Source organism: Myotis davidii, unplaced genomic scaffold, assembly GCF_000327345.1.
Source record: "Myotis davidii unplaced genomic scaffold, ASM32734v1 scaffold1565, whole genome shotgun sequence".
NCBI lineage: Eukaryota > Metazoa > Chordata > Mammalia > Chiroptera > Vespertilionidae > Myotis > Myotis davidii.
The window spans coordinates 235268-256725 of record NW_006295743.1 but is presented as its reverse complement, the minus strand read 5'-3'; the positions used below and the strand labels follow the sequence as shown (position 1 = coordinate 256725).

At 39.6% G+C, this 21458-nt stretch overlaps 2 protein-coding genes across 9 annotated transcripts in view; one reads left to right on the top strand and one right to left on the bottom strand.

The window, feature by feature from the left end:
* Positions 1-3275, top strand: part of ABI1 (abl interactor 1) — a 52500-nt gene extending 49225 nt beyond the window's left edge. For all 7 annotated transcript variants that reach the window (XM_015568253.1, XM_015568252.1, XM_015568251.1 and 4 more), the window contains one exon: positions 2371-3275. In XM_015568253.1, the coding sequence (XP_015423739.1) occupies positions 2371-2546 (176 nt within the window). In that variant the 3' untranslated portion in view covers positions 2547-3275. The remainder of the gene's footprint in view (positions 1-2370) is intronic.
* A 683-nt stretch (positions 3276-3958) lies between these two features.
* Positions 3959-21458, bottom strand: part of PDSS1 (prenyl (decaprenyl) diphosphate synthase, subunit 1) — a 48141-nt gene continuing 30641 nt past the window's right edge. The window contains exons 8-11 of one of the 2 annotated variants that reach the window (XM_006770416.2): positions 15290-15370; positions 15076-15189; positions 7396-7476; positions 3959-4737 (exon numbers count right to left, since the gene is read on the bottom strand). In XM_006770416.2, coding sequence (XP_006770479.1) covers positions 4597-4737; positions 7396-7476; positions 15076-15189; positions 15290-15370 — 417 coding nt within the window. In that variant the 3' untranslated portion in view covers positions 3959-4596. Of the gene's footprint in view, positions 4738-7395; positions 7477-14480; positions 14704-15075; positions 15190-15289; positions 15371-21458 lie in introns of those variants that run through there. The other variant, XR_001515018.1, reaches the window with a different exon arrangement.

Below are 21458 nucleotides of genomic sequence, written 5' to 3'. Positions count from 1 at the left end.
AGGCACAGCTGTGGAGCAAGGCAAGCTGGTGCTGGTGCCAACCTTGGGCCTTTTATTGATAGCTTTGCAGCTCCCTGACACAGCAGCAGCTTGTTTGACAGGTTTTAGGTTGAGAAAGGACAGGCCATTCGTATGCAAAAGCCGCTGGGCACAGCTTTGTTGGGGTTGTAAATTGGGTGGGGCGGGTTCTCAGGGAATCACCATGGCAGAGCAAACAGCAATGGCTGCCAGTCAGCCCTACACCAGAGAGGTCCCAGGGTAGGAACAGTGGCTGCTGCTAGTACCTCCATTTGAAAGAAAGCCGCCCTCGTGTTCCTGTCCTGATTCCACATAGTCCAGTTTCTCCCCATATGTGTCTGGGTCTCCCAGAGTCTTGCCTGGAACTGGAGTTCAGAACAAGCAAGAGCTTGTATCTCCCTTCCAATTAAAAAAGCAGCACACCTGGATGCCAGCCCGTTCTGCGCCTCTGCACCGCCTACCAGTCTCAATGCACTTTCTTCTTACCTCTCTAGTTGTAGAACTTCCACTCAGCCAGCTTTCCCGCGGTTCTGGATGATAGTTGTTCAGTCTTTATAATTTGGATGTGGTTGTGAGAGGTAGCAAGTATAGGTCCTTACTTATCTAGGGCAATATTTTTAACTTTTTAAAAAAATTGAGGTTAAATTGACATAACATATTAGTTTCAGGTATACAGTGTAGTGATTCATTATTTGTATATATTGCAAAATGAAATATTTAAATCTTTGTTAGCCACTGTTATAGCACAAAACAGCCATAGACATTGCAATTTTTTAAAAAAAATATATTTTTATTGATTTCAAAGAGGAAGAGAGAGAGGGAGAGAGAGAAAAAAAAACTTCAGTGATGAGAGAGAATCATTGATCGGCTGCTTCCTCTATGCCCCACACTGGGCATCAAGCCCCAACCTGGCCAAGTGTCCTGACCAGAAATCGAACTGTGATCTCCAGGTTCATGGGTTGATGCTCAACCACTAAGGCTGGGTGAGAGGAAACATTTTTATTTTGCCAAATGACTTTGAGAATGACGGGCCTTTGTCATGATTAGTTTAAAAGTCTATAGCATTCAAAATTTCATTCATTATCAATCTGAATACAAAGAAATGAATGTTATCAAAGGTAAACCATAACTAATAAATATTAATTGACTAATAGTTTACTTTTAAATTATTACATTATTTTCTTTACTGTAACAGTCACTCAATTCTTTTGGGTGGCTTCTTAGATAAAAATAATACCAGGATAATAATTTAATATTATTTATTCTTTATGTTTGGGGGTTTTTAAAGACAACTTTATATGTCAGTGAGCTTGTAATCACAATACTATGATTCTGCTACAGGATTAAAATGGAATTGTTGAGTTTACTTAATACAGTGTTTCGGAAAGAGGAGAAAAGATTGCCTGTTTTAATTTAGCAAATAATATCGATTAGTACTTCAAGTCTCTTATAATTCCCTAATTCAGAATAATTGTGGAGACTAACCATCTTTTTTGGTGGAAAAGTAAGTTCCAGAACATCTTAAACGTCTTAAGAACTCTGTATTTTAAGAAAAACTACACGAGGCAAATGAATGAAAAAAATCCATATCGCATACCATTTCACATTTAGTAGAAAAGTACATATAATTTGAGCATCATTATGCTATGAAGGCAGAATGAAGGAATAATTAAACTTATCAACCAGTAGTTTAGAAAACTATAATAATTTTTATGCCTTTTTATTCTATGACACTGTGCAAAGTGAATATTTTGAACTCAAAATAATCACTGATACTACAGAATTGCAAATAATTCTCTCAGTCTTAATTAATGCATCTTTACTCAGTTATTTCCCCTTAAAAAATCCTGTTGATCTTTAAAGTGCTCTGTAAAAATATTCTAAATATAGCCCCATAAGTTACATGAATATTTTCCTTGGATGAGATTTATCTCCAGGTATGTATATTTTCAAATTAGATAGCTGGTTTACTGATTGGTTATGCAGCTTTGCTGCCCAGTTGTTCTTTTGAAAAATTGTTTTGCATACTGTTGGCACTTAGTAGATATTTGAACAAATGAATTGAAATGGCTAATCAACCCTTAAAATTCAGAGATCTTCCCTAAATAGATTGGTAGAAACTATTGTTTTCTCTAGTCTAATCAATTAGTCAGTTTGGCCCCAAGATCAAGTTATTAATTTAGGTACATGGTTAGCCACTGGTCTATCTATATTTATAGATGTAAGAGTTACGAATATTCATAAAAATAGTTGGTTTTGCTATACTATAGATTTAATTGGCATTACATTTTAAAATTCACATTATGTTGGATATAGTGCACTCACTTGTTATTTCAACTCTTTTTTCCATAGTTGTGGCAATATATGATTATACAAAAGACAAGGATGATGAGCTGTCATTTATGGAGGGTGCAATCATTTATGTAATAAAGAAGAATGATGATGGCTGGTATGAAGGAGTCTGCAATCGAGTGACTGGTTTGTTCCCTGGGAACTATGTTGAATCAATCATGCACTATACTGATTAAAACTTTTTGCTTTTAAAGTAGGTTCTTATTATTATTCAGTCATACTGTGGGACTATTAATGGTTAACAAAATTGTCTTAAAATGTGCCCATATTTTCAGGACATGCTGTTTTATTGGTATAATTGAACGTCTACCTTGTAAGCATAAATCTTTGAGGCAGTTTGTTTATTGCTCAACAGCAATTTATACAAGAGCTGTCCATAACTGTTTATGCTTATATACTTACTTACACAATGTTAACTTTATGACCAGCTTAAATATTCTGGGGATCTGGGGTATAATATTTAACAAATCATGATTCAGACTGTACCATTAATGTTTCAGTGCAGCATGGTTACTAATGCTATGTCAGACTAATATTAAAATCAGAAACTTAAATGCTGGTGCTGGTCATACCTTTTGTTTAGACTCTCTCATTCTTGAACTATAACTATTTGTTTAAAGCATGCATACAAATTAATTATTGAAATATACTTCTTAAAAATCCAGGATGCTTCCAATTTGTGTGATATTTTCTTGGAGTACTCGTACTTAGGTCTCTTGAAATGAATCGGGTCTCTAAGGTTTCCATGTGAAATAAAACAAACAAAAAAGGGTTATCTATAATGTTGTAATTTGTAACTAAGTTTTTTAATGAGTGAATTTGCATTATAAATTTTTTCCACTCACAAATACTTAAGTGAACCAAAGGTTTTTGTCCTTTCCTTCACTGATTTGTTTTTAAAAAAATAAATAAAAGATACTGATTTATTGCAGAATTATTGTTCTATTTTCTCAGCATATGAACTTCAGCCTTATCTCAACCTGTCCCAAAATCAAATGTGACTGATTTTTGAAGATTTAAAATCTGAAAGTTATTTACAAGTCAATTTACTTAGTTGCTTTTCTAAAGTAATTTTTTTTTCAGAGCTAAGAAAATGTGTAAAATGATTCACTTCTGTGGGTAAAATTCTTAAGGATTGCTGTTATTAGTGCTCCAGTTTTCCAGTGGACTGTTGTTCAATGAAAGGAAATTATAAGTATCTTTTACATACTGTTTTGTAGAAGTGGATGCAATTGATTTTTGAATAGGCACCATTTAATTCATTAACTGGTACTAGCAACATAAAAAGATTTTTAAGTTAATTAGGGAAAAACTGGGTCATATATTAATCAGTGAACAGGGACATACCTGACCAATAGATTTGTTTTGTCTTTTTGACATAATTGAAATGCAACACATGCACTTTGTGTGTCTCCTCTTAATTTAAGGGAGGTTTAGAAGGATGTTTTATCTTGTGTACAATTCTGTATTGCCTAGGATATTAAAATAGAGCGCTCAAATGTGGGTTTCTGTGTATTGAGGAATTCTCTGGATTTCAAATTGCAGTTTATGTACTGGGCATTACAGACTATAATAGCATAGTAAATGGTAAGACTAGTGCAAAACATTTATTTCTGAGAGTTAAAGACCATTGCTACCAAATCAATGTGACTGTTGCATATGCATTTTGCCTTGATAATTTTAAACATGATTTCAGTATCACTAGTGATAAGCTACTACATTTTACATTTCATTTTTTCCAAGTGGAATGTTGTCTTAATTTTGTATATAACTCATCTAAATTTTATGTGCAGTCTTTTATAATAAACCATTCTCTTATATGAAATTTTGGATGCTGTTAAAATCAATGCTGATTGAAATGTAGACCTCACAGTTCTCTGACATTTACTCCTATGGTGAAACAAGATAAACCATTTTAATTTTAACATTGATTATTTATTTGTTTAATGGCTTTACATGTGACTATTAACAGTGTAAACAATACCACATATAACCATCAAGATGCCTCGATTAGAATTTACAGGGCTAAAATAACAGTTTCAGATGATTTAATTATTTTAAAACTTTTCTGAAAAACTTTGCTAATAAAATAATTGCCCATCATTAAGGTGGAAATGATTTTTTAAAATGATTTTTGGTTATGTGCACATAAAGCAGAGTATATTCCACAAAATTCTTTAGGCACAGTCTGGTAAAATAGCTGCCAGGAATAACAGAAAGACTTTGTCATTTATCTCTTGTGAGTACAGTTTCCGAGAGTTGTATGAGGGCATCTCTTTCTGGGGATGGTCGAAGTTTACTGATCTCTCTTACTGCTTCATGGCAGTACCGCTGGGCGAGGTAGGTTGTCTGCTGCACACCATCACTCTATGAAATACAGAAAGAAACAGATGTGTGTTACCTACTGGATTGACTCTTAAGTTCATTATAATGAATTAAAAACTATTTTGAGATTAGTTAATAGCCAAACTATGTTTCTAACATTCTTTCTTGAACTTACAGTTCCAGCTTCCCCTGCCTAGTTTTTTTAGGCCCTTTTCTCTGATTAAAGTAAATTTTTACTCTATTAGTGTACAAAGTAACTAACTCATTAATATCAAGTAGCCATCTATTTTTTTTCATTTTTAAATATATTTTTATTGTTGATAGTACTACAGATATCTCCCATTCCCATCCCCTTCCTACCAGCCTCTTAGCCATCTATTTTTAAGTACTAGAAGTTTTTAAAAAGTTGTTATAAAATATCTATACAATAAATTTTTAAATGAAAAAATCTTAAGTGGAAGTTTAAAAAAACATGTACATAATAAAAATACATAAGAGCCAATGATGAAAATGTACACAAGAGCTGAGTTCTCTTCTTCTAAAGGCACCAGCTTTTTTATCCATTGGTTTTTTAAATTTAATTATCAGCATTAGTTATTATTTATTGCCTGTCTGCTAAGAAAGATGAGGATTTAACCTACACATTCTATGACCCAAATTTGATTATACACGGTGGAGCAAAAGTAGATTTACAGTAGTGAGTACATGAAAGTTTGTATTATTTTCCATAAAAGCAACTATAAAACTACATTTGCCTCCAACTTGTGTTGCTGCCTTTAGTTCTTCTGTTGTTACTTTTGCCATCTTTTTTTTTTTTGAATATATTTTATTGATTTTTTACAGAGAGGAAGGGAAGGGTTAGCGAGTTAGAAACATCGATGAGAGAGAAACATCGACCAGCTGCCTCCTGCACATCTTCTACTGGGGATGTGCCCGCAACCAAGGTACATGCCCCTCACCAGACTCGAACCTGGGCCCTTTGAGTCAGCAGGCTGATGCTCTATCCACTGAGCCAAACCGGTTAGGGTGATTACTTTTGTCATCTTTATCTTGTCTGACTTGATGATGTGTAGATGAGGAAACCAGTGCTCCCATTCTTTCAGAGATGAAGGGAGAGGGAGAGTAGAAACATCAGTGATGAGAAAGAATCACTCATCAGCTGCCTCCTGCACACCCCCTATTGGGGATGGAGCCCACAACTCAGGCATGTGCTCTGACCAGGAATCAAACCATGACCTGGTTCATAGGTCAACGCTTAATCCGTGAACCACCAGCCAGGCCCATTCTTTCCACTTTTAACTGTACCTTAACACTACATACAGGTTTGCATTCTATTTTGTAACTATGTATGTTTGTTTTTTTCTAAAAGCTGAACATTTACATTATCGAAAGCTTTCATTTCTGTAATATAAAAATGGGTACTGTATGATCAAGTCAGCAATTTTATTTCCTTCTCCATGGTTCCAAGGTTCATGATGCCTCTATCATTGAATAGAATATTCCTCACGTGTTGAAAGGCCTCTGATTTTCTATACTCTACCAACTGACACAAACGGACACATTTTAATTGGCTGTGCCTTACTGTACTACAGAACACACTTCTACATGTAATTGCCTCCTTTTCGGGAAAGGAGCTCAAATTCCTAATATTTCTAATTCCTTTATCATTCTACTTGTTACATATATACTAGTATGTATTTATTAGCTCTTGCACAGTTACCATTGCAGGATGACTTTTTATTGAACTCTTGGGTTCATTCCACTGGTTTTAGTATTCACGTCTTCCTCTTGGGATTTTCACACTTTTGCTAAAATACACCCACAAATAACTTACCCAGAAAATGGGTATTGGAAGCCGACTGTTTAGTCCTTAAGTGTGATAATGACTTGCATTCAGAATTACTGGACTAGATACAGAATTGTAGGTTTAAAATGTTTCATCACCATTTATTTGGAAGCCGTGTTCACTGCCTGCTAGTATTTATTAGAGGATTGTGCTGATGCTCTTAGGAGCTTTTCTCATTTTCTTCCCTTGCTGTCTTACATCTTGGGAGATTTTCTCAATTCCATGTTCCTGCTTTTCTTAGGAGTTAGTTTCCAGTCATTTAAAATTTCTCAGAGCTCATTCTCTTTCATTGTTTAAAGACAATACCCTGTTCTTGTTTTATGAGTGCAGTTATTTTTTGAATCCCCTTAATTATATTTTTCTTCTTTGTTTATCTTAGTCTGTTTCATTCAGCAAACTTTAATCAGCTATTTAGTAATCCTACTATATACTAGTTGTCCATTCATATTTAATGAGGGAATAGTGATTAGGAGCTCTGGGTGGAAAGGGAGCTAAAATTGGAGAATTTGTTCTGTGGATTCTTTTTCTAGGTGCTTTGAAGCATAGGCTTGCTGTACAGTGTTTTACAATAAGAACTACAATTAATTTGTCGTCAGTCCCACTTCTCCTGAGACTTCAGTAACACCGTTATTTCTGAAGCCAGAACCTTTCCCGGCACAGCGACTTTTTTGTCAGCTACAGCCCCCTCTCATATTGAATTTTTACTGGTACTGACAAACTACTCTCCAAAAGGGTGGTAACCCATAGCAGATGTTTCTAAAATGTAATGTTATTGTTATTTGTTTGGTTAAAAGAACTTTCCCACATTGTATCTGCTGATACCTTTTTTTTTTTTTTTTTTAGAATAATCTTACCTGTAGTACATATTGTCGAGCTCTGTCCACATCTCCTGGCAAACTGAACCGTCTCATTATCAAAGCATTCATTTCTGGGAACTAACCATAAAGAAAGAAAAATCTATTTATTGCTCCTGGCAGAATCAAATGTTCTAATACTAGTTTGTAACAGTAGGAAACAGTAGGGAAAAACAAAAAGGTGATTTGTTCATGTAGGGGAGCAGTAAATTGTAGCAATTAAAGAAGCAGAACTAAGAAAGATACCCATTTTCCATGCCCGGGGACAGGGCGGGTGCACAGTACTCATTCTGCTGTTCTGTTCTATCCATGGCCCACTGCTAAGTAGTAAAATCTCCTGACTTCTTTTATGGTTCTCGAACTTTTGATTGCACCAGAATCACCCCAAGTTTTTAATTCAGTAGAGGTGGGTGGAGCATGCATTTCTCATAGATTCTAGTGTCTGCCGACATTTTCAGAATTACTGGGTTAGGATGAGGGTAGGAATTAGGCATTCTACCTTTAGTATTAAATTGAGTGACATTTGGCCCAACTGGTGGTGTTCAGTGGTTTAGTGTCTAACCATGAACCAAGAGGTCACCAGTTCGATTCCTGGTGGAGGCACATGCCCCAGTTGCGGGCTTGGTCCCCCAGTAGGTGGCATGCAGGAAGCAGCCAATTGATGTTACTCTCTCATTGATGTTTCCATCTATCCTTTTTCCTTCCATGCTCGCTCTCTCTTAAAAAAAAAAAATCAATAGAGTGACACTTAAAATCTACTTGGGTTTCTGAGCAGCGGGTATGCAGAGCTCTGCCTTAGCAGCCTGTGGAGTGGACTGGATCAGTGCAGCGGTTCTCACTGCTGACTGCACACTGGAATCACTTGGGGGATTATAATACTCGTGCCTGGATCTGCTGCCAAAGGCTGATTATATTGGCTTGGGTCTGGCCCTGGCATCAGGATTTTAAAAATTCTCCAGGTGTTTTTCTGTGCTTCCAAGGTTGAAAAACGACTGACTTAGAGAGAGAGGTAGAAACCTGGTAAGTCAGGTTACTGTAGTATATTATAAAGACCTGTGTTAAGCTGATGGTAATAAGAGGAAAAGAGAAAACAGGCACAAAAGGCTTTGAAAAAGAAAAACCTATCTTTTATGATACTTAGCAAAATTTAGGAGAATTGTCACCATTAATAGAATTAGGAAGCCAGGGCACCGTTTTCCAGATCCAGGCTCTTGTGTTGGTGCTGCCACAGCTAAGTGAGTTCCTCAGTGTCTTGGGCCCTAGCCTCCTCATCTGTGTCATGGAGGAGGTGAACTACATGGTCCAAAATCCAGTAGCTCTAACAGCTTACGGTTCCACAAAGTAAGAAGTCAAATGGTGTTTGGACTTGGATACGTCAGTGCTTAAAGCAATTGCTGTAGTTTTTTTCTGGCAGTGAGCCTGAAACGTGAAATAAGTTGTTATACTGAAACCACCACCATGTTGTTAGTAATCGTAGAAACAAAAATAGGACACACGGAAAACCTCAAACAGATGATGGCAGATGAGGCATTAAGAATGTTCCTTTCAGAGCAAAGTATGTGTCAGAATGAGGTTCCAAACAGGTATAGGCTGCTAACTTATAATATTTAAAGAGCCAGCAACTGGTTGGTTCTTAAATGAAAACCAGTAATCTGCTTTAGTTACTGGTCTTTTAAGAATAAAATAATTTAAGCTTCACACGAAACAAATCAGGAAAGCTCAAATCAATCTATTTTAGTGGTTAAAATTTTAACCACAGAATTTAAGTTGTTAAAAGACATTTTAAAGAACATTTTTACTGATTTCAGAGAGGAAGGGAGAGGGAGAGAGAACATTGATACAGATGCATCGATTGGCTGCCCCCTGCTGGAGATTGAAGGGTGACTTCTTGGGGCATGGGTCAACATAACACTGAGCCATACCAGCCAGGCTAAAAGGCATTTAAAAAAATTATTTTGTGTTCATCGGTTATGCATGTATTCATATAAATTCATTGGTTAATCTCTTCTTACTCACCCTCCCCTGCCTTCCATTTGAGATTCCAGTTTGTTCCATGCTTCTCTGCCCCAGGATCTATTTTGTTCATCTGCTTATTTTGTTCTTTAGATTCCACATATGAGTGAGATCAGGTGATACTTGTCTTTCTCTGACTGGTTTATTTCACTTAGCAAAATATTCTCCAGGTCCCTCCATGCTGTCTCAAAGGGTAAGAGATCCCTCTTGTTTGCTGCATAGTATTCCATAGTATAAAAGCATTATAAAATTAATACCACATTCCAAAATTGGCTTTCTAGCTTATATTCTCAAAACTGATGCAGTACTGTCCTGGGCATCTGGTAAAATCACATTGTTTATGGTTATGAGTTTTTTCTGCAATACCAACAAGTGTGGTAAAATGTGCTGACTACATGGCTTTTTAATTCCTTTTACTATAAAAAGCACTGATAAAGCAAAATTTGAAAAAAATATTTGCATTAAATATATATCCTTCCTTTGAAACATGTACTGTGTGCAGTTTTACTATGCAAATATCAGACTCTTCCTGAGACACTCCTCTGTGCCCTTCATGTGTATTGGAGAAGAAATGAGAAACATAACGGGAAGAACAGTTGCCTGCCTGCAGATTTACTGAGAAATAAAAGTTTTGTTGGCTCAGTCTCTGTTTTTAAGAGTAGGAAAACCACATTCTAACTCTGTGAAATCTAAGCTATACCATAAACGAAACTACAAAGGATCAATTAACTGGAGTGCACTTAAACAAAACTTAGGTCTCTCTTTAAGGCACCAACTAGCCAGGTCCCTAGCAGAAGCCTGTGCAGCTGGTGCAGGGGCTGGTGATGGTGATGGCAGCTGGAAGTACAGCTACGGTCTGACATTTAGGTTTGGACTTAGTAAATAAGAAGCAGAGGAAGAAAGGAAAAGGTCTCTTAAAGGATATTTGAGAACTCACTAATGTAGTCACACACACACACATACACACACCCCACTTCCATTTTGTTTCTGAAGATTTCAGAATCTGAGACCTATGTCTTCTTCAAAGATTTAACACAAGGCCCTACCCAGTTTGGCTCAGTGGGCAGAGCATTGGCCTGTGGATTTGATTCTGGTCAAGGGCATGTACCTCGGTTGCAGGCTCCTCCTCAGCCTGAGCCCTAGTCAGGGCGTGTGCAGGAGGCAGCCAATTGATGTGTTCCTCTCACACTGATATTTTTCTCTGCCTTTTCCCTCTATCTTCCACTCTCTCTAAAAATCAATGGAAAAATATCCTTGTGTGAGGATGAAAAACGAAACAAAACACACAAAAGATTTAACCTGAGGTTTTTGTTCTTACAGAAAGGATGTACATACATACTCATGGAAGGATACTGTCATCACTGGAACCTCTCTAGAAATCTCCAACCTTTTCTTAAATCCCTTGAATCAACTGTTATCAAGAAACCCCTTCAGAGACTGTGGAATCGTAGAGGGAAGGCAGGGAAGGTTGGGTGGGAAGAGATCAACCAAAGAACTTGCATGAATATATGCATAACCCATGGACACAGATAATAGGGTGGTGAAGGTTGGGCTGGGGAGTGGGAGTGAGCTAGAAGATGTCAATGGAGGGAAAAGGGGGACATATGCAATGCTTTCAAAAATAAAGATTAAAAAAAAAAATCCCTTCAGAGAGACGTCAAAAATAATGAATTCCAGAGAGAAAGTTTCTATCAAGTCACTGGATCCAACAAATGCCAAGTTCCCCCTGCTAAGTTAAAAGGGAAAAGCCACTTCCCTAGGTTCATTGTCTTGGTCCAGTGAGACTCGGTGTCACAAATGGAAAAGTTCAAACATGGATTTTTCTAATATACAAACAAAGCTCACCTGCCTATGGACAAAGAGTATAGACAGCTTACAACTAACTTCACTAAATGGGTAGGTTAGTCACAAACCGTGAAAGCTGACACACAGGCTCTTCTGTGAGGGTTGTCAGTGCATTTTCAGAGCTATGCCTATTCTGTGGGGAGACCTACTGGAGACCGGCTCACCAGGCACTAGCTTTTACAGCAGTGGCAGCAATGCTATACTGTGTAATAACATGAACAGTGGTCTTAGAAGACTTGGAGCGTTTAACTGCCTGCTGTGCTCTACCTAATGTTTAATTTTGGCCAAGTTTGAGCATCACTTTCTTATTTGTAGGATGAATATAATACCACAAAAGAGGATTTGTTAGATTAGACATAATGTCTAAAGAATCCTTTGCAAACTATGAAAAGTGTATTTTCATTAAATGGAGATACTGCACATTCTGTTATTTCTGGGACTTGTTTTACCCCAAAGTTCTGGCCAAAAATCCTTTTCTTTGACAGTGTAATCTTTAGTAGAGTATACGCTTGATGTGAAAACAATTTATGAATGTACAAGAGGCCCAGTGCACAGATTTGTGCACCGGTGGATTCCCTTGGCATGGCCTGTAGGGATCTGGGGAGGAGCTGCTCCCACTCATCCCTGTCAGTTGAGCAGCGCTCCCACTGGGGGAGCACATTGACCACCAGGGGGCAGCACTCATGTTGAGCGTCTGCCTCCTGGTGGTCAGTGCACATCATAGTGAACAGTCAAATGGTCATTCGGTCACTTAGGCTTTTATATATACTAGTGGCCCAGTGCATGAAATTCATGCATGAAGGGGGGGGGTTCCCTCAGCCCAGCCTGCACCCTCTCCAATTGGGAAACTCTTGGGGGAATGTCCGACTGCCTGATCTCGCCCCAACTGCCCTCCCCTGCCAGCCTGGTCTCACCCCCAATGGCCCTCCCCTGCAGTCCTGATCTCACCCCCAACTGCCCTCCCCTGCCGGCCAATTTGGTTCTGATTGGTTGGTGTCTATGCCAGTTAGCATCAAAAACTCCACCTCCTAGCCAGTCATTGGCTCCTCACAGTTCACCCAGATTTGGTTCTGATTGGTCGGTTTCTATGCCAGTCAGCATCTCTGGGTCTATCAACGGGGCCTGATCAGAGAGGCGAGGCTGTTCAGTAGCCCCCATGGAAGCCCGGAGAGAAACAGGTGCAGCTGCTGGCAAAGCCCGGGGAGAAAGAGAGAGGCAATGGCTGATTAACAGCTGCCATGGAGGCTGCGGATCAGACCCTGCCTCTCTCCAGGCCTGATCTGTAGCCCCATAAGCAGTCAGTGCTGGGTCACCACGGCAACCCAGCACTGACTCAGGACTGCTGGTGTTTGGTCGAGCCTTTGGTTGGTCGTTATGGACCCTAGGTTTTTATATTTTAGGGTAGACTAGAGACCTGGTGCATGAAATTTGTGCACAGGTGGGGTCCCTAGGCCTGGCTGGCAATCAAGGCCTATTGGAGCCTTCTCGCCCGTCCTGACCAGGGCCAGGCCAGCTGGGGCCTGCCAGCCAGCGGGGAGGGACCACAGGAGGTTGGCTAGCTGTGGGAGTGCACTGACCACCAGGGGGCAGCAACAGGAAAGAGTAATTGAGCACCTACCCCCTGGTGGTCAGTGTGTGTCATAGCAACCATCGACCGTTTGGTCGTTCAGTCATTTGTTTTTTTTTCTCAATCTGTGTTCAGTTTTCTGATACTTCAGTGTGCCTTTTAACTCCTCCCACTGCCTGATGGGCAGATGGGAAAAGTGCTGTCTGGTGAGGGTGAGTGTGCGCCTTGTCATACTGGATTTCCCAGTGAAGCACATAGAAAAATGTGGTTTGGGGCACTCTAAGATTTGTTCTTTTTCCTAGTTTTTTTTTTTTAAACTCGCATTATTGATCTCTTTTAGATCACTGACAAGTCAGTTATGTAGGAGTGGTTCATTTTCCTCCTGACTTTGCCCCACTATATCTGAAGGCAGAATTAGTCATCACTACCATGTAGAAGAAAGCAGATTGGGCTTGGGGGTCTTTGCTTCTGGAGGCCAGCGGAAGCCATGAGGGCAGCTGGCCTCAGGCTGGATCTGAAATGCTGGGGCTGCTGCAGCCACCTCCCCTCTGGACTTTGAATTAGGTGATGTGATACATTTTCCTTGTTGTTTAAGCCATTTTGATTTGAATTGACTATTACTTGCACCACCAGTTTTTATCGAAAAAGTAATACATTTTAACCTAATCAGTTTTTTCTACCTCCCATTTTTTGAAAGAAAAATGGCAGCTTCCATTGGCAAATGACATTACCAATTCTTTTTTTTTAATACATTATATTGATTTTTACAGAGAGGAAGGGAGAGGGATAGAGAGTTAGAAACATCGATCAGCTGCCTCCTGCACACCTCCTACTGGGGTTGTGCTTGCAATCAAGGTACATGCCTTTGACCGGAATCAAACCTGGGACCCTTGAGTCTGCAGGCCAACACTCTATCCACTGAGCCAAACTGGTTAGGGCGTATTAACATTCTTGAGTTTTGGGCTGGTGAGTTAGTCTCAATAGGAGAAAAGACCCTTTCATAGCACACCTTTCACTTCTCATCTCTGCCTCAAAATTCTGAGAGGATGGAGCCCAGTATTGAGGACAGATGCTTCCACAAAGTGCTCCCACATTGCACAGCCCTCAATCCTCAACTGCCTGTTGTCCACTAGTGTGTTACCCAAGGTAACCTGGCCCAGCCCCCCAAGCCATCAACCTCTTCTGAGAAGAGTCCTGGTTTTGGCTCTACTAGATTGTGGGGAAAAGATAATTTTTCCTTTTTTTGGTCAGAAGCAGATCAAAAGCAAAGTCTCTGGTTTCTATAATATTTAAATAGAACCACGGAGTTCTATGGAAGGCATGATTTATCTTTGTAAATTTTGGGAAAGTATAGAGGCAAAATCTCTAAAAGACTAAAAGTTACTAAAATTTCAGACCAAAGAGCTAATATTTAATGTCATGGCATAGTGATGAACATCTTACTGCTTTGCAAAATAATGTATTGAATACTACAAAGATGAAATCTATTAAAAGGATGTCCAAATACAAGCCAATGTCCCACTTCTTCCAAATGACATTTGGCACAGCCAAAACGTCCAGAGCAGGCTCTGGGACTGTCTGCCCTGCACGTCACTGCAGGATCTTTAAAGCCTCCTAAGCTCTTCATCTATGTTAAGAATATGAAGCCAGCTTTACTTACTTCCTTAATTGACAGCCCCTCAATCTGGAGGAAGAAGGAACTATGTGGTGCTAGCAGTGCATTCCACTGACTTCTTGACATTTTGAGGCAGTGCCCGAGGCTCTCTGAGAGCAGCCACAGTCCCATAAACTTCTGGAACTGGATAATTTCTCAGAATTTCTTAAGCTTGGAGGCCCTTCCTGTGCCTTTGTAAGGGGTTCTGAGGCACACCCCAAGTCCAGCCCTATAATCAAGATGTGGAAACCACCTTGTCAGTGCTCCAAATACATGGAAATAATCATAATGCTATCTTAAATGCATACAGCACTTAATTTACAAAGTATCTCCATGAATATTATCTGCTAATCCTCACAACTCTAGCATGAAGGTTGTAATCTTCTCAGTTTTACAGAAAAGGAAACAGATAAAGCTTAGATGTGCAATGACTGACCCTAACATCTCGGTCACAGAGCCAGGATCAAATCCAGATAGAGGTCTCTGACCTAAATACTTTCCTATATATTCATGATCTAAACTTCCCATTAGCTGTGCCTGGAGGATACTGGTTCTGTAGGGCTGCACAGCAGTGTGTCCAAGGGACTTGTATAAAACCTACCTGCTGACAAGCAAATAAGACAGGGCCAGTGGCTAACCCGAGCTTCAGATCAGCTGATGTTGGCTTGCCCATCTGCTCAGAACATGAGGTGAAGTCCAGTACATCATCTATTAGCTAGTGAAAGGACAAAAGGAATGTCATAAGCACCACCATCCCAACATCACGGCCATGCTTCCCACTATACGAATAGGCCAGTCTTACAAAGCGGACCAACCTGAAAGGCTATTCCCACATTTTTTCCATATTGATAGGCAATCTCATGCACCACTGGGTCAGGGCATCCTAGGACAGAGACCTGGAACAGAATAAGAATTCCGAGATAAGTGGCTGGCAGGCAGGGGCAAGGCAGCCAAACACGCATGGCAGGAGTCAGACATCTGTTCCCTTAAGTAAAAGGCAGTGAGGCTCGATGGTGTACAACCGGGAAATATTGCTATCAGGAGACCAAAGACGTGCAAGTACAGCTGACCCTTGAACAATGTGGAGTTTTGGGTGCGACCCCCAGGCAGTAAAATATCCACATATAACTTTTGTTTGTTTTGTTCAAATACTCACCCGAGGATATTTTTTCTATTGATTTTTAGACAGTGGAAGGGAGGGAGCAAAGGGAGAAGGGAAAAGAGAGAGAAACATCGATTGGTTGCCTCCTGCACGCAACCCAACTGGGCTGGGCATTGAACCTGCAACCCAGGTACCTGCCCTTAACCAGGAATCATACCTGTGACCTTTTTGTTGCATGGCTCGACTATCTAACCACTGAACACACCGGCCAGGTTTTAACTCCCCCCAAATTTACCTACTAATAGTCTACTGTTGACTGAAGCCTTAGAAATAAGTCAATTAATTCATATTTTGCATGTTATGAATATTATATGTATTGTATTCTTACAATAAAGTTAGAGAAAAATGTGAAGAAAATCATAAGGAAAATACAGTTAGAGCAGCGGTTCTCAGCCTGTGGGTCGCAACCCCTTTGGGGGCTGAGCGACCCTTTCACAGGGGTCGCCTAAGACCATAGGAAAACACATATATAATTACATATTATTTTTGTGATTAATCACTATGCTTTAATTATGTTCAATTTATAACAATGAAAATACATCCTGTATCTCAGATATTTACATTACGATTCATAACAGTAGCAACATTATAGTTATGAAGTAGCAACGAAAAGAATTTTATGGTTGGGTCACAACATGAAGAATTGTATTAAAAGGTCGCGGCTTTAGGAAGGTTGAGAACCACTGAGTTAGAGTATTTACTGGACAAAATCTGCATGTAAGTGAACTCGCACAGTCTAAACCTGTGTTATTTAAGGGTCAACTATACCTGTGTTCTTTTTTTTTAAAATATATTTTATTTTATTTTATTTTTTCAGAGAGGAAGGGAGAGGGATAGAGAGTTAGAAACATCGATGAGAGAGAAACATCGATCAGCTGCCTCCTGCACACTCCCTACTGGGTATGTGCCCGCAACCAAGGTACATGCCCTTGACTGGAATCGAACCTGGGACCCTTGAATCCGCAGGCTGACGCTCTATCCACTGAGCCAAACCAGCTAGAGCTATACCTGTGTTCTTAATGAAAGGATTTTAGTCTCTGGTAACTTCCTTAAATTCTAAGAAAACTATCCTTTCCCTTTTTTCACAGGATAAACCCTCTTTCCGACTGCTTAGGAAAAGCCAAGCTACACTAGCCCAGTCTTGCTGGTTAATTTTGAAAGGCGAAATAAAGAGACTCCAATATGTCAAATTCTGGCTTCTAGCACTTGACAGTTGTCCCAATTGTTGGTTTTCTGTTATTTTTCTAGCTCTTATTTTAGGGATATGGTATCTAATATAATTATACACACAAAGATGCCATACATATTTCCCCATTTGTAGTCCTTTTTTACAATAAGTTTTTAGTGATTCCACTTACTTCTGAAATGTGTGTAATTGCCTAAAGCCTCATGCTTCAGACATAGATATTGTTCTTTCATTATCAAAGGATCTTCCCTGGTCCTACAGTCTCCTCCGTATTTGTTTGTTTTCCTTTCCAGTGGGGAGAAGTAAGACTTTTAGCTAAATCTTTCTTAAAACTCCAAAAAAACTAGCTGGCACCGGCCAACTGAGTGTAGTTCCTACTGCTCTGCTGAGCATGCTGAGCAGGCCGAGGCCCAGTTTTAGGGAACAAATACAGTAAAAACCAAAATGGGGGAAGGGGAGAGGCATCTACTCTACCGGAGAGGGAGCATCTACATTGATCCCCCACAAGAAAGCCAGACAGAGCTCCCAGAAACAAAGGAAGTGCTGAAAGAATCATATCCCATTGTGTGGACCTACCATGGTTTCCTCAGCCACTCAGGCACTTAGGTTTCCAATAGTCCACAATTACAAATACTAGGGATATGTTCATCGACACAGGAGCGAGGTTAAAGGGCCTTCCCCACTGGTTAAATTTGGGGCAATTGGGCATTAAAATAAAAAATAATAAAGGATTATAATCCAAATAATAAAATAGGAAACCAAGAGTCCATAGACAAAAATCTTCCTTAACATATCCCTGGCCAATTAGAACATGGGACCATAGGTTTGATTCCAGGTCAAGAGCACATACCTGGGTTCAGGCTCGATCCCCAGCCCCTCATTCAGGGTGCATGTGGGAGGCAACCAATCAATGTGTCTCACATTGATGTTTTTTTTTTCTCTCTCTCAGAATATTTGGAATATTGCTATCCATCTATTTCTACATATAGAAACTTTTATTCAGAGAGCCCACACTGATTTTGTTATTATTCTAATAGTGCTGGAATTTAGGAATAAATCCCATAAAAGTGGGTAGTTCTCTCCCTCTTCCCTACTCTCCACTCTCTCTAAAAAAAAAAAAAAAAATCCATGGAAAAAATGTTCTCATGAACGATTAAAACAAACTTCCTTAGAATAAAATACCATCAATGTAAAAATGTGATGTAGAGGAATAATGGAATTATTCATTTGGCAACGAGCACAGTAATAACTCTCTCAGGAAAGGATTATAAATAGATGCTAAAACCAGAGCCTGGGAGTTTTAATTTGAAAGTGAAGAAACCTGGCAGGCACCACCCTACTCAGGTGATCAAGTGAATCTCACTAGTAGTAAGATAAGAGCTGTTCCAGAACAAAAAAAGAGACTACAGATGCACGACAATTAAATGCAACATGAGAGCGTGGATTGGATCTTGGACCAGAAAAAAATTGTTTCCATTTGTTATAACGGTATTAGGACAATTGGCAAAATGTGAATAAGGTCTATCTGTAGATTAGATAATAATAACATAACCAAAAAACAGTATTCTATAAATAGACCCACATAAAGTTCTGTGGTGGCACTCTGTATCATTGAAAACTAAATAATAGCTTATTGATTCCAGCCACAAGAACCCACATAAATTCAGAAAACTGAATATAGGAATACCACATCTAGTTCTTGGTTCAAATCCCAGCTCAGCCACTGTCAGTCGGACTGAGTAACACTAGATGGCAACCAGACCTCTCAGGGCTCATTCCCATCAGATTTTCTGGAGAACAAGTCATACCTTCACTGGAAAGCTACAGGATGTACTCGGCATGACTATGTATATAAATAAATAGCCAATCATTTAAGATTACTTCTACTTTCATATCAACCAGTGCCACAAAACAATCCTAGATAGCCCTCTCTTAGATTTTACTAATATTTCCACTAAAATATGTGAGTGGTTAAAAATAGGGTGAAGTAATGGTGTCCTTAGTAGAATGAATTATAAGCTGCTAAATTTCCTTCAAGTTCTATAACATCATGGAATTCCATTAGTTCTCAATAATCCTGATGTTTACATTCTCTTTAACCCCTCCTTTTGGCATCTGTAATTTGCTTTGCATGCATTCTTCTGGAATCCACATATAAAAATAGCAATTTTGAAAACAACACCTTTGGAATATATCTACCCATATGCACTTACATATAGAAACTTTTATCCAGGGAGCCCACACTGATTTTGCTTTGTTATTCTAATAGGCTGGAATTTAGGAATACATCCCATGGAAGTGGGTAGTTCTGGGATGATGCCAGCATGCCTCCTAGTGGACAGAATAACACATTTCATATTTAATAGGGTGAGCCATGTTAACATTCGCATCCACTGTTCACTTGCTAATCTGAAGAACAAGGTGCTCTTTATAAACCAATACATGTGCTATAATGTCTTGGCTTCCTAAGCAGAGGTCTGTGACCACAATTCAGCCTTTCTGGGATGAGTTGGGCCCGTCTCCTTGGCTCCTTCATAGGATTCAATCACTGAGGGCATTCGTTACTGGGCTGGCTCCACATGGTGCTGCTGCCATGTGCCTGTGGGATGTCCGCTTTGTGTGGACAATGATTCTCAGTGTTTCTAGTTCCAACAGTCCCTCTACCTGCTAGTGCCTCTAACTGCAGGCTCAAGTTGCTGAAACCATCAGCAAGCTTCATTGAACACACCAGGAGCCTTGTAAGGATGGATCTTGATCTTCACAGAAACTTTGGTGATCAAGGGTATGATCAATTAATGGAACAGCATTATGGCACCTTTTTAAATAGGTCATTCTTGTAGTTGGCATTTGTGTCTGTCATTTTTTCATCAATCTCTTTTTTAATCCTTACACAGGATATTTTTCCCATTGATTTTTTTTAGAGAGTGGAGAGGAGGAAAGAGGGGGTGGGGAGAGAGAGAGGAGAGAAACACTGATGCAAGAGAGACACATCCAATGATTGCCTCCCACACACATCCCGACCAGGGCCCGGGATCAAGCCTGCAACGAGGTATATGCTCTGGACCAGGAATCGAATCCAAGACCCTTTGGTCCATGGGCCAATGCTCTAACCACTGAGCGAACAGGCCAGGGCACATCTGTCTCTCTTTTTTAAAAAACTTTCAATTTCTTGGGAATAAAAATAGCCCCTTTAATAAAGACAAAAGTGGCTGAAATCATGGCATGTCCTACATAATTTACATTCCTTTGGGTTTCAATTAGGTCTTTTTTAGGATGAAAATGTTGTCCTTGTTCTTTTCTGGCTCACAATTATCCATTTCTTGACACTTTTCAAAACAGAGACACTGCTGGCAGGGGACTTTTTTACTCAAGAAGCTCGAGGAAAAGCTCTTTAACTGTAATTATGTTAAGAGTCTATCATGACAGCAATTGACATTTGCCGTTTACTGGTTTTCTTTCTTGTTGCTTTACTTACAAGGGACTATTACTTGCCCAGGATTCATCTCTATTACATCTGTTAGGCTGGGGCATATAACAGGGATAATTCTATGGAGAGAACTCTGATTTTTTATGGGCTAGCACTGGATACCACACGTTTTTAGTCTATAGATTAAGGACAATGCTAACTGAGCTTTTAAAAAGAGAAGTATGTGGACAGCGGAGGGAAGGCCAGGGAGAATGCTAACTAAAGAAAATGTTATGGCTCACAATTTATATTCTGAAGAAAAATGGCTTGTTTATATTTCACATAAATATAATGGGAAAATATACTACTCATAAAAAACACAAAACACTAAAACAATCTAGTACTATAGTTAGACTTTTTTTCCTGGGTAACACAGCACTTCATAACTTTTTAAAGGTACACTATGGGACAGCAATCATGAAAAGAATTACTCTTAAGCTGTCCAAAAAATAACATAGTTTGGAAATTAGATTTAGTGACTAAAGCTTATTTGGATTAAACACTTGGGGGGGGGTGGGGAAGGGGAAATAAAAAGTGAATGTCTGGAGAGAAACCAAGATGGCGGCATAGGTAAACACCAGAAATTGCTGCCTCGCACAACCACTTCAAAAATACAACTAAAAGACAAACGGACATCATCCAGAACCACTAGAAGGCTGGCTGAGTCGAAATTCTACAACTAGAAGGAAATAGAAAAGCACACTGAGACTCAGAGGAAGTGCGGAAGTAAATTGCAGAGGTACGGAGGTGCACGTGGAAAGGGCTGGCAACTGAGGACATGGTTGTCTTTTTCAATTAGGAGGGAGTCACACACTCCTGATGGTTCTGAACTCCAGTTCCAGACGAGTCTCTGGGGACCCAGACTCATACAGAGAGAAACTGGACTGTCTGGCTTGGGCGGAACTCGAGGACGGCTTTCTCTCAGAGGTGCTTGCAGCGATTAATGAAGGACACCGAGAACCAGGAACTCTTAGGGCAGGGCTGAGGATCAGCCATAGCTGTTTGCTCCACCCTGTTGATTTCCTGAGACCCCGCCCTACCCAAGCTGTGCACAGAGGCTTTTGCATATGAATGGCCTGGCCCTTTGCAATCTGAAATTACCTAACAAATTGCAGCTGGGTCAGAGAGACCCAGAACATCCAAAAGAAGGCCCAAGGCCCCACAGCAGCT